The sequence below is a fragment of the Aphis gossypii genome, chromosome 1 (assembly GCF_020184175.1).
Source record: "Aphis gossypii isolate Hap1 chromosome 1, ASM2018417v2, whole genome shotgun sequence".
Classification (NCBI taxonomy): domain Eukaryota; kingdom Metazoa; phylum Arthropoda; class Insecta; order Hemiptera; family Aphididae; genus Aphis; species Aphis gossypii.
This window is the reverse complement of record NC_065530.1, coordinates 84,531,102-84,543,874: the sequence shown is the minus strand read 5'-3', so window position 1 is coordinate 84,543,874 and position 12,773 is coordinate 84,531,102. Positions and strand designations below refer to the sequence as shown.

The following is a 12,773-nucleotide window of genomic DNA, read 5'->3' as shown; positions in this document are numbered from 1 at the left end:
TAAAAATATATTTCATATTTTAAACTATGGAAGTGTGGACCGTCCAATTAATTGTGGTCGACAATCGTCTGGTACGAGTGCGAACTTACTGTAGAGGACGAGGAGCGATCAAATCACTGAATGAAGCCAGTGAAGGACAGCGATCTAATATATATAAGAAGCGAGTAAGCAATAATTTGCAAGACGTCGCCACTCGTTTTTTAGACTTTCGGTTTACTGGACCATCGGTGACGGGGACAGCCTGTAGCCATTGCGGTGAATGCCCGATCGTAGGTTGCCGCTAGCACGGTAATTACCGGACGGAGCACGGTAATTTAGCGCCGCAAACGGCCAAGCGTTACGTTGCCGCATCTGCTATTTGCGCCTGGCACCTTTTGTTCAGTGCGCCATTTTGCTCTCGTGTGACGCCTGTGTTGACGATTGTACGCCGTTTAAGGGGCTCGCCGCTCGTGCAACAGTGTGCCCCTCCGACAACCCGTCTAGAAACCGCTTGCATTTCCGTTCCCGTGTCCGTCCGACGATTTTCAGGACGCAGCAGCCGTTTCGCATTGACACGACGTGACAGGTGAGTCGTTTCGAGTCCACTTTTAGTGTTTTAAGGTAATCGTAAAGCCACGTACTGTAAATTACGACATCGGTATCGGTTAACGACAGTCGATTTACGTGTGTGTGTATGCAATTAGGCGTACACGCACTCACGCACGCACTCGTCAACGTACTTTTTTTTTTTAGGCCTATCGTATAGGCAACGTACGTCGCTGCCGATGACGTGACACGGTCCAAGGCACCCGTGTCTGATATGTTGCGTTTCGATATACCGTGAAAAAAATTAAAAAATCGTTATTGCCTAGCAGAAATTTGCATTAGCACAGTTTTCGAATCCGGCTTTACGTTTCGCGTAGGTACCGTGTTTTGATCTTTATTAATATTTTTAGTACTGTTTGATTGAACTTCGAATGATTTTTCGGTTTTGACTTGTCTGCAATAATTTGGGCGCGGTAAGTAGGTAACGAGTAAACAAGTGGACATGATATTTTTAGGCGTCGTATTCATATATTATGCTAACCTAAGGGATTCAACAATGAAAACTATTTTTATTTATAATAAATTATTTTATATTATGTTAATAACTAATTCTTATTATGTATGTTAAAATATACAATTTGTGTCTTATACTTATTATCCAATAAGGAACGTTATGCAAAATACATTTAATTCTAACTTTTTGTATTCATTACATAGATTTAAACAGTTATTATTTTTTAGTAAATAATTTGTCTAAGCCATGGTGTAGTAAATTATATGAAATTAGAATAAAAGTATTTTATTTTTTTTAACCAAATATTATTTTTATTTATTATACCAAAATTGTTTACTTATTTAGTCATAGTTCTTCTTCTGATGTTCTAAAGCAGAGTTAAATTAGTTGTGATTTAATAATTCAAATACTTACTTTTTATTTTTTTTTTTTAGATAGCCAAAATATGGAAACAGCTACACCAAGAAAGCGTGGTCGTCCACGAACAGTTAAAGTGGAAAAACGTAGCCCAGAACCTGAAGATTTAGAAGCAATATTACAAAATATAAATGAAGACGATATTGAGGAATATGATTACATTCCAAATGGTGTAGCTGATTATGAAGTTATCAAAAATAAAAAAAATATTAACAATAATGAAGATGTGTATGACTTTGATGTAGAAAAGGAAGATGGCCCTGGCATAAGTAATTCCAAAAAATTTTTTTTTTATAGAAGTTAATTTAAATAATTGCATTGATTATTATTTTTATTTTTATTATGTTTAAAGTAAAAGCAGAAATAGTTCCTGAACCTGAACCACTGGAACATGCTTGTGATATATGTCCACGAACATTCAAAACCCTTCCCGGTTTAAAAAGACATAAAACATCACATGATCGCAAACCTCAAGAAACTACCACTGGTAATTTGAAAACATTTATTTTTATATTTCATCAGTTTTTTAATAAAATCTGTCTTTATAATTTTAGTCGTAAATGACGATTCAATGAAAAAAGAAATGAATAGTTGTGACTGTTGTGGTGAAGACTTAGCTACTGCTCATACGGTTTGAAAAGCATAAAAATGATTATTTCAAATGATTATAAAATAATTATTTTTCAGATTGGTGATTTTGAATGTTATGATTGTGGAAACTTTTTTAAATTAAAAGCTAATATGGAGCGCCATCAGTTAATGGTACATTGTTATGATGATGTTTTAAACTGTCCCACCTGTGACTTCAGTTGTACTGACAAAGAAACATTATCTCAACATTTGTATTCTCATGCTGGTAAGTAGTAAATTATTATTATTATTTTTTTTCTAATAAATAAATTAAAAATGTATTAATTGTTTTTAGGAACTTTAAAACCGTATTCATGTCCCGTTTGCTTTACATCATTTAGTAGAAAATATCATCTTGTACGCCATAATATGCAAACTGGTTGCGATGGTTCTGAAAAACCCAAATTTCCATGTCAAGTAAATTAAATTAATTTATGCATTGTGAATAATTTGACTTACAATAAATTGGTTTAAGGTTTGCGGAAAAGTTTTCAACAGAAAAGATAATTTAAGAGAACATTTACGTGCTCATGCTGGCCAAACTAAAAAGAAGCGTACTTATAATTGTGAATATTGTAATAAAGAATTTGTGGGGTCTGCATTATTGACAGTTCATAGAAGAAGTCATTTGGGTAAATTTAAATACTTTTTATAATTCTTTATATTATCTACATTTCTTATTTTCTGTATATGTTTATGCTAACATCAATACTGTAGGATTGCAATTAAAGGTAATTGTTTATCAGAGTGTGGTGTGTGACAAATAAAGATATATTATTTGATGTATCATAAATATTTTATTTTGTGTATAGGTTACAGACCATATCAATGTGATTTATGTCCTAAACGTTTTCCATCCAGTGGAGCCATGAAAAAACATCGTAGAATTCATACTGGTGAACGTCCTTATGAATGTCAACAAGTTAGTATTTAATTATTTTATATGAGATTAAACATAGTATTCTTATTTTAAAATCGTTTTAGTGTTTTGCTAAATTTGCGGCTAAAGAAACTTTAAACCGTCATATCAAAACACATACCGCTCTTAAACCACACTCATGTGAATTCTGTGGAAAAACCTTCATACAAATTTCACAATTGCGTGCCCATTTATTCCATCACACAGGTATATAATTAAAAAGTTATCATTGAATTTGTAAGCTATAATTATTTTTAAAAAAATGTTTAGGTGAAAATGGTTTTACATGTGAAATATGTGGAAAATCCTTTAATCGTCGTTCTCGATTAACTTTGCATACTAGATATGTACATGAAGGAGCAGAACCATTTATGTGTACTGTGTGTAACAAAGCTTTACTGCGAAAGGAAGATGTACAGAGACATCATATTGTTCATTCTGGAGTCAAAGCTCATGCGTGTCCTATTTGTGAAAAACGGTTTGCAATGAAGTCTTCATTAAAAATTCACTTATTAACACATACAAAAGAACCTCCACGAGCTTGTGATGAATGTGGCCGTGCATTTATTCGTCAAGATTGTTTGTTACGTCACATGCGCTCTAAACATAGAGATATGTTGGCTGAGATAATGGCTGACGCTGAAAAGAAAAAACTGGAAGCTCAGCTATTGGGAGTAGTGAAAAAAGATAAAGATAACGAAAACGTTTCTGGTGAAATTGACAATAGAGAGGACGATGATGAAAGTATTGATGAATTAGAAGATAATGGGTCAATCACAAGTGAAGAATCCAATCAAAACAACACTTTGGCAGAATCACTAATGGAATTGCTAACCGTTTTAGTTGATGAGAGTACTCTTAAAGAATTTGGTTGGCCAGGAACAACAGTTGATCATTTAATTGAATCTGTGATAAAGTATGTTAATTTTTACTTATATTTTTTAAGTTAAAATTCAGCAACCTAGCTGATTCTAAATTCTTAGAGGTTTAATTTTGTTTCTTAGATGTTATCTATTTATGTATAACTATTATAAGTATTTTTTTTTTTTTGAAATGTATATGCCTTATGCCTGGGGGTTATTCTGTTAATTTGTGCAACACTAAAAATGTTACCAGTTAAGAAAGTGATTGTTTAAAGCAACTGATTGCTATAACAAGAGATATACATGTACCAATGTATCTGCATGTAGTGTATAGTCTATTCAGAATAAGAAACACAGTCGGTGGCGACTTATTTTCGTCAACGGTGGTTAGATTACACCCGTTTGTCTATCCCTATCAAAGACACTATCTGTAAGCTGACCGTATATAGTAATCACGCCCATACGCAGTAGTCGACCGCCGACTGTGTTTCTTATTCTGAATAAACTATAGATACTCTTTGATTTTTTTTATCTGCATTAGTGAATATAACATTATTTTAAAATTATTGTAAAATATACTTAACTACTTAGTTCACTTTTTAATAGAACGTTCATATTTATAATAAATGTTTTTTAGGAGATGTGGTCACACTCCTGTAGCAGCTGAAGATGCTTCTTATATGGCCAGACTTCGAGAGAATTCAAAACAATTATTCTCAATTATTATCGATGATTCAGCTATTCAAACACTACTCAGTAACCAAACAATTGAAGAAGTTATTGAACATGTGTTAAAATTAGCTAAAGCATAGTTTACAATTTAATTATATTAAAATTGTTTTTAATTTTCGTCCTTTTTCACTTGGTTGTTTTGACTTATTTTACTGAGGTACGACTATATTTTTATAATTGTTTAAATTTAAGCTAGAAAGATATAATTATTTTAATTTTATCAGTTTAACTTTAAGTAAATATTTTATTTTGTTAATGTTATAATATTAGCATAATATATCAGTTTCCTGTTTTTTTATCAATTATCAAGGGTTATAATATTAAGATTTATAATTAATATTTCTTATACCTACAATGCACCTTATTTTTGTAAAAATAATTACTATTATATAATTATTATTTTTATTTTATTTTGGTATTTAAATTTATTTTACTTATTTTTTATTAAGATTACTATTTTAGTTATAATGATATTCTTGAAAAAATTAGGTGTATGGAATGGATTGAATTAAATAAATAATTATTATATATAATAAATAACTCATGTGTTACCTATATTTTTTGTTTAATGTTTTGAAAGGATATATTTATCACATGAAATCCTTATTGATCTATTATTGTTGCATAAGTTTTAAATAACATAGCTTTAAATCATAATCTACTAGTACATTTTATCTATATAAATATATTATGACAACAAACATATTCCTATTGTCTATAACTAAATATTTTGATTACACATAAACACATTGATTTTACAATAAGATGTGTTTTTTTGGCCTGTCATTACTTTTTGTGACAATTCAATGTTTTAAATATAAGGGGTTGGTTTTTTACATAAAATTGGTTTTAGTTGGTATCTTGGAAATCAAAAATATTAGTTTTTTTTATAATCAGGAAAAACGGGCATTTTTATTCAAGTCTAATTTTTGGCACGATTGTCAAATTAATTGATTATTTTTTAATTATTCATAGATAGGAATGACAAATTATTAATTTGTTTGTAAATATTGAAAAAAAAATATTTACTGTGTCAAATATCTTGAAAATTGAATAAGTATTATAATTTATAAAATCATATACCTATTATTATATTAATAATGAAAGGTTTCATTGTATATGAAAAACGATTTTGAATGGAGATAATTTGTCAACCTAGGATAAAATTTCCAGTGGTTGATGTAAAAGCCAAAAGGTGGTTTATGTTTTAATGGCCTGAATACACCAAAATTTAAATTGTGTATTATAATTATTGTAAGCCAAACTTATGAAAAATGTTGTATAAGTTTTCAATTCTAAGCTACTTATACGAATTTTTTTAATGAATTATACCTACAAAATAATTTGTAAATAGGTAGGTATTTTCTTGATTTTGACAAATTGTCGTCAATATTTGAATTTCAAATGCTAATAAAAAAAAAATTGTGCCTGTGTATTCTTATAACTTTTGAATCACTATAAGACTAACTTATGAGAAACTTTGTATTCAATTTTAAAGTACCTATTTTGACTCGTCCAAAAAAATATTATCATTATTTATATATATAAAAAAAAACAAAAACGAATATTTCAAATGCCCATAAATAGCTTTAAAATAAGCAAAATATTTTGAAAATTAAATCATGTAAAGAAAATGCCAATCTTAATAACTGGTGAAATTTTCAAGTATCTACAACACTTATACTTTTTGAATTATAACAAATATTTAAATTCGTTTGAAGATAAATCGTTAGGTATTGTTACTCTATTTCGTAAAAATTTAAAATTCAAACGCACTTAAAATGTTTCTTATAGTGATGTTTCGAGTTTTCTGTATAGCTATTAGAAGGAAAATTTATGAAAAACTTAAAATTGAATTTAAATAACCTTTAGATATAAATACAAAAAAAATTATGATTTTTCAACTACTAAATTACTTGCAAATTTTCGTTAATTAAATTTTTACATATTTCGTAAAAATGTAATGCTTTTTAAAAAAAACTGTGAATTTGTGACTAACAATTTTTTATTTTTTTTTTAACTATAATAAGAACAAACCATAAAGAACCTTGTATTTAAAATTTCAAGTTTTTTAGGCAGCCAAGATTTTTTTATCGACACTTCAAAAAAAAAAATACTTTGAAAAATTGAAAATTTCAGTTGTCTATATAAAATAACTCGAAAAAGCCAAAATATTTTGAAAATTTAACTGTTTGTAGATAAGACGCTAATATAAACATTTGGTGACAATTTCAAGTATTTACAGTGTTTGAGTTACAACCATACAGAAAAATCGATTTTTTTGAAAACTGTTGGAAAAATCTTACTTTTGACCTTTTTAATGCACCAAGGATATTCACTATTCCATCGAAAACCACCCCCAAAGTTTTAAATTGAAGCATTATTTTGACTTGTTATGCTGTACACAGTCACAAAAAAATACACACACATATCATTGTGAAATCAATACATTCATCACTTCGTTCAGAATCTAAAAAATTAGAATCAATTAAATTGTAAGAATATATTTTCATTAAAATAATAGTTTTAAGTACTATATTATTTACAATTATTATAGTAATTTTAAAGTAAAACATTTAAGTACCTACTTTATTAACCCTCAAATTACATTACAAGTAAAACAAATTAGTTTTATCTTTTTACTTTTTTATTGAACAATTTTATAACTATAGGTATAGATACATTCCATTCGTATTGATTATAGAAGCATGGTAAATATTAACTATCATTTCTTATAGGATTTAGTTTAAATATTAATTTTTAATTTAGTTATAACTTATAACTCTGTAGATTGTACTCAATAAGTAGACTTAACATACTGTAGATTATTTATATACTATTTATATTTTTACGTTTGTTAGGGAATTTTAATGCTGAGATGACACATTAATCTCGAGTGTAATGGTTTTCATATTAGGTACTTACAAAAAAAAAATATATATATATATATTCCTATAGCAGCTATAATATTATTATGGATATAGTTCTTAAGGCAGTTAAGATATTATGCACATTACCAACGTTACGTTGGTACTTTGTATTTATATATTATTTATACATTTATTTATGATGATAAAATTTGTATTCAACATAGTTTTGTTTAATCCAAAACCGGGAATGTATAAAAATATTTATTTTTATACAAAACATTTTTATTTAAATACTTTCATTCTGCCAAGGTTTATAAAACTCGTTGTTGAATAAAAAAAAAAATATATTTCCCTGACCCCTAAGTTGCTATTGACTAGCAATATCTAAAAACAGAATATTACTTGATATAGTCCTTCTCAAAATCTTTTTTTCATAAACAATTAATTATCATTGAATTTAACACATCCATAACAGTATATTGTAATGTTATAATAAGACCCATTCGACGACTATTATATAATATATTGTATAATAAAGCCGTCGGACTCGCCTATTTTTTTATATCATCTATACTCATAACGAAAAAATAACGATATTTTTTGGTACCTTAAAAAGATTGAGACTACTGAGTTTTTTTTCACAATAAGTACAAATGATGAAATTTTAATGAAATAAGATTAAATAAATTAAATGAACTTTAGAAAAGAAGCCAACCAGTTATGGAACCTCGTTCAACTTCGTGCTGACATGATGAGAGGGTCAGTTAATCTGCAGTTGTAGGTCTCGACAACAAATTTCGTCTAATGCACCTTCTACAAAATAAATAGGAATAGTGAGGCCGCGGATCGGACAGTTATGATATTAGACTATTATTGGAGGGCTGCAATAGTTGTGGAAAATAAATTCTAGGCGTTTGTAGAATATGTCTTAAAAACGTTTTGTACTATTGAGATAAAGAAATATTTATGGAGAGTATATTATATCATGTGAGACATTCAGATATAGTAATTTATATTTTTTTTTATCTTGATTATTTGGTTAAATACTTACTTAGAAATTTAGAGTAACAATTAGATTAAATTTGTTACCTATCAGAAATCACTCTTAAAATTAAAGGTGATAATAGACATAAAATAATAATAAATTAAATCATTATAAAATCTATAATACATTCATTGCTCCGCTTTGAATTTAAAATGTTTAATTCCTTCCTCGTAACTCCAACAATTAATAATAGCATTATGCAATATTAAAATTTGAACATATATTATATATATATTTATTCTTCAAAACATCATAATATGTCAGAAAAAACTATTATGAAATGTATGTTTCCTGTATAATTTTACCGTAGGCAGATAGGTCGGTAAGTATAGGTACCTTCAGGTACCTATCTATAATATTATGTATAATTCTCCTTTTTTAAAAAGTTTCATGACATGATTTCAATAAAAAAATATGTCAAACCATCAATAATTGAATGGTATTTATTATAAATAATAAGTTGGCACTAAGCTTAATCACTATAGATTTGTTCAACAATTATGTTGATAATAATAAAATGCTGTTAAATAACACATTGAATATTGATATATATTACAAACATGCAGTGTACATTCCTACATTTATAAAAATATCAAAGAGCTGAAGTATTATAATAGTACACGAGTTGCAGATGTTAGGATTAATTAGGTACATTATAATTATCTCCGAAGAACTGTTTTAATTATAAAATTAATATTTAAAAAGATAAATACATAATATAATACACGACGATAGAAACTAAAACCACGATTAAATTAACAACAAATGGTATAATTTAATCCATTAAATTTGATTGAAATGAAATACCATAATTACAGTATAAGGCTGTACGGTGCATTTTAATAAATAGGTACCTTATTCATTGTTTTACTCGACGTTGATCTCTACGTTTGATCGGACATACAACGATTCGTATAATATCATTATTTGCAGCACAAAGCACACATAACTACGTAAAAATCCTACTGGAAGCAAAATGGAGAAATCGTTCGTTGTATCAATTGTGCTGTTCGCAGTTTTTATAATACCAGGTGAATATAAGTTTTATTTTGGCATAAGTAACAATGATGACATGTAAATTGTAACTTATTCCTATACCTACGCAATAGGATACAAAACAACTATTTTTACACGATGCGTTTGTTATTATTTAGAGGACTGATATTAAATACACAACAATAAAGACGTTTATAAGCGTTATGTTTATTTATCGTACAATGTATTGTAAAACGATATTAGGCCCATAGGCATTCTACGTATATATATATATATATTATTTCAAATATAGTCAATAATTTATTATTCATTGATATGTTTAAACTTTTATACTTTGGAAAAAAATATATATATATGCAAGAATATTTTCTAAAATATAATATAACATAGTATACCTAGGTTCTAGATATTATTATAATAATATAATATTAAGTATCCTTTAAGGTTTTTAGTTTCTGAGCATATGGATTGAAATATTAATTGTTTTTTTACATAGGTAGTAGGTATACAAAGTGAGTATAGTACATTTATGATAAATCAATGTTTTAATTAATTTTGAATCACTGACGGTTTCTCCGATCAGGAATATTCTCAGTACATTTAATAAAAACACCATCTTTTATTTATTTTTTCTTTCATTGAAAATTATTATTGAATATTGATAGATACCTATACTTCGATATTAATACCTCAAGATTCTTAGGTACTTTTATAATGATTGACATAATTATTACTTAACAGGACCGTATTTAGGGAGTGGCCCGGGGAATTGCCTGGGGCGCTAATTTTCAGGGGCGCCGAATAAATGGTAAAAAATAAAATAAAATATTGTATATTTTTAAATTTTTTTTAACGCCATGCCAATAATTTTCGATTACAACTGTATTTAATATTTATCATCATTCTTCACCGTGTGTTTATTATTCTTCATTTACGCAATGCTTTAATTATAAAACAAATTATATAAGATATCGACAGTGTTGGTCTGGCTTATGATTGGGCCTCCAGCACAGTAATTTACAATGGGCCCTTTTACAAAAAACAAAAAAATGGTCTTTTAAATTTATAATATTTATAAATAATATATAATACAAAAGTAATTGCATTTTCCGTGTATATTTAATATGAAATTAACATTATTTATCTTTAAATAATTAAATAAAATATACAAATTTAAAATATTACTTTTAAATTGTAATACTTTTTAATAATATTATAATATACCAAGTAAATAAATAATATATTATATACTAGTATTTATAACCAGTGGTTCAATATTTACAAACTGATTTGATTGGAATCTGAGACCGGAATTGCAAGTAAACTTAATATTTTTTTCCATTTAGGTATGAGCCCCAATAAATAAAAATGTCCAGGGGCCCCGATGATCGCTGGGTAGCCGGGTGGGTAAGACCCGACACTGGATATCAATGACGACGATAATGATTTGTCGATATCGTTCGACCCGGGAATTTGTTGACAACGGTTGTGTTATTCTACTCGTAACTATTTATAAATCATACGTCACTTCACAAATTTTTCAAAATTTGTAATTTCACTGTCAATATTATAATATATGAATAAACGAATATAATATGTATAGTATACGTTATGATTTATAAATATGATTAATATGTCTTACTTGTTATTATGTTCTTGTAAACATTTAAAATTTTTTAAAGTTAGAAATAAAAAGAAAAGAAAAATATGGGTTTTTCATTGTAGTAAGAATGTAAGATCAAATTATTTTTCAAAGTTAGTCTTGGTGTTGATGTATTGAAGAAATGATTAAGGAAGGGGCACTTAAATAGTTGTAGCCCAAGGACGCCAAATCACTAAATATGGCCCTGTTACTTTATTAAGAACATATTGCAAGTTAATTTTTAAATCACCCTGCATGTTGACATGTCGTCTATTAAAAGGTATGCGATGGTGACATATTTTGTTGGTGAGTATTGATAATATTATAATATAGTCATACACTGCATTCGTTCCTAATATTAACCAAACTCTTAAATTGGCTATTATTTTTTTATGAGACCTTCAATATTAACAATGTACCTATTTAATAAAGTTGTACTATTATTATTTTTTTTTTAATTAGGTATTTAAAAAATAACTTTTAATTCATGATAAGGAAAACAATTATTTTCATTATTTATAATTAGTTTTTAGGGTTTTGGTTGAGACATGTGGTGAATTATATGTAATTAACTAACTTAAGTAAGTAGTTATGATAAAATTAAGACTGCAGACGCATCGATGTGTACGTGTATGACATGCATATTTCCTGCACCACTATATTATACGCGTATACATACTATATATCTATCGATTCTATCATCGTACTAGTATATAACCATTTGTATTTATAAAATTTTCAGAAATAAGCTGTGAAGAAGCCAAATGCCTAGAGTTTAAAGAACTATGTTTTGAAGACAAGGAATGTTGTTCTGATAATTGTGAATTTACAGGCAATCCACGCAACAGTTATTGCATGGAACCTAAAAATACAACTTTATATGATCCAAAAAGTATTAACTAATGAATATCTTAAATACAAACATGCAAAAATAAAATTAATTCTTTTAATAATATTGCTTTTTTTATGGCTTTTAGTCGAAGAAGGATTGTGTTTATATAATAAATCGTTCCACGAAGATCAGAGTCATGCAACGTACGAAAGATTCGGGATCAATGCAGCCCACGCTATACTGCCAATTTTCACAAAAGTCCAATTAAAATACAACAATAAAACTATAGATGTCACAATAAATGGCTTTCCAACAGAGTCTAATAAAACTATTTTGCAGTTGTCTAGAGAAGCTGCACTCATGTTAGATATTGCAGATGATGGGTATTATCCTTGTTCCATAGGTGTATATGAACCTGAACCCGATTATGTGTCTTTAAAAAAAATAGTTACTGTTACGGCATCGTTTTGCGTAGTTGTATTACTTATAATTACTTTTCTCTAAAATAGGAACTAGAATACAGATAAACTAAAGTTTATACGTTTATCTCATGCAATAAATGTTTCTATCATATTATTGAATTATTGTTGCATTGATTTTATTTTTAAATATCCAATTAATTTAAACTATTAAAACTGTTTGCAATAAGTCTATTATTATTAATTATTTCCATGTTCTACAATTGTAATTTGTAACTCTTTTCCCGTGTACATCGTATAAAATTAAACTGGAAAATAAATGTATTTTATTTTGTATACAAAAAGCTACACGAATTAATCACGGAAATC

At 27.7% G+C, this 12,773-nt stretch overlaps 2 protein-coding genes across 5 annotated transcripts; both read left to right on the top strand.

The window, feature by feature from the left end:
• Positions 1–399: 399 nt before the first annotated feature.
• Positions 400–5,140, top strand: LOC114132974 (zinc finger protein 260). Of its 4 annotated transcripts, none has more exons than XM_027998609.2 (11): positions 400–565; positions 1,474–1,725; positions 1,809–1,943; positions 2,011–2,087; positions 2,144–2,312; positions 2,382–2,503; positions 2,562–2,718; positions 2,899–3,008; positions 3,071–3,212; positions 3,276–3,921; positions 4,506–5,140. In XM_027998609.2, the coding sequence occupies exons 2-11, from the start codon at positions 1,485–1,487 to the stop codon at positions 4,678–4,680; spliced, it is 1,974 nt and encodes a 657-aa protein (XP_027854410.2). In that variant the 5' UTR covers positions 400–565; positions 1,474–1,484; the 3' UTR covers positions 4,681–5,140. The 4 variants fall into 4 exon arrangements, with proteins under 4 accessions (XP_027854410.2, XP_027854404.2, XP_027854397.2 ...); XM_027998603.2 differs by lacking the exon at positions 400–565 and adding an exon at positions 725–898; XM_027998596.2 differs by lacking the exon at positions 400–565 and adding an exon at positions 725–902.
• A 4,227-nt stretch (positions 5,141–9,367) lies between these two features.
• On the top strand, positions 9,368–12,566 carry LOC114132698 (uncharacterized). Its single transcript, XM_027998234.2, has 3 exons — positions 9,368–9,546; positions 11,896–12,045; positions 12,131–12,566. Exons 1-3 carry the CDS (start codon positions 9,492–9,494, stop codon positions 12,487–12,489), a joined length of 564 nt encoding a protein of 187 aa, XP_027854035.1. The 5' UTR covers positions 9,368–9,491; the 3' UTR covers positions 12,490–12,566.
• The last annotated feature ends 207 nt before the right edge of the window (positions 12,567–12,773 follow it).

Bases quoted from the DNA above. Each gene is read 5' to 3' on its own strand.
- LOC114132974 (XM_027998609.2), top strand. From the start codon at position 1,485: ATGGAAACAGCTACACCAAGAAAGCGTGGTCGTCCACGAACAGTTAAA. The intron at 1,726-1,808 runs GTAATTCCAAAA...TTATGTTTAAAG, and splicing joins GGAAGATGGCCCTGGCATAA to TAAAAGCAGAAATAGTTCCT. The intron at 1,944-2,010 runs GTAATTTGAAAA...TTATAATTTTAG, and splicing joins ACCTCAAGAAACTACCACTG to TCGTAAATGACGATTCAATG.
- LOC114132698 (XM_027998234.2), top strand. From the start codon at position 9,492: ATGGAGAAATCGTTCGTTGTATCAATTGTGCTGTTCGCAGTTTTTATA. The intron at 9,547-11,895 runs GTGAATATAAGT...TAAAATTTTCAG, and splicing joins CGCAGTTTTTATAATACCAG to AAATAAGCTGTGAAGAAGCC. The intron at 12,046-12,130 runs GTATTAACTAAT...TATGGCTTTTAG, and splicing joins AACTTTATATGATCCAAAAA to TCGAAGAAGGATTGTGTTTA.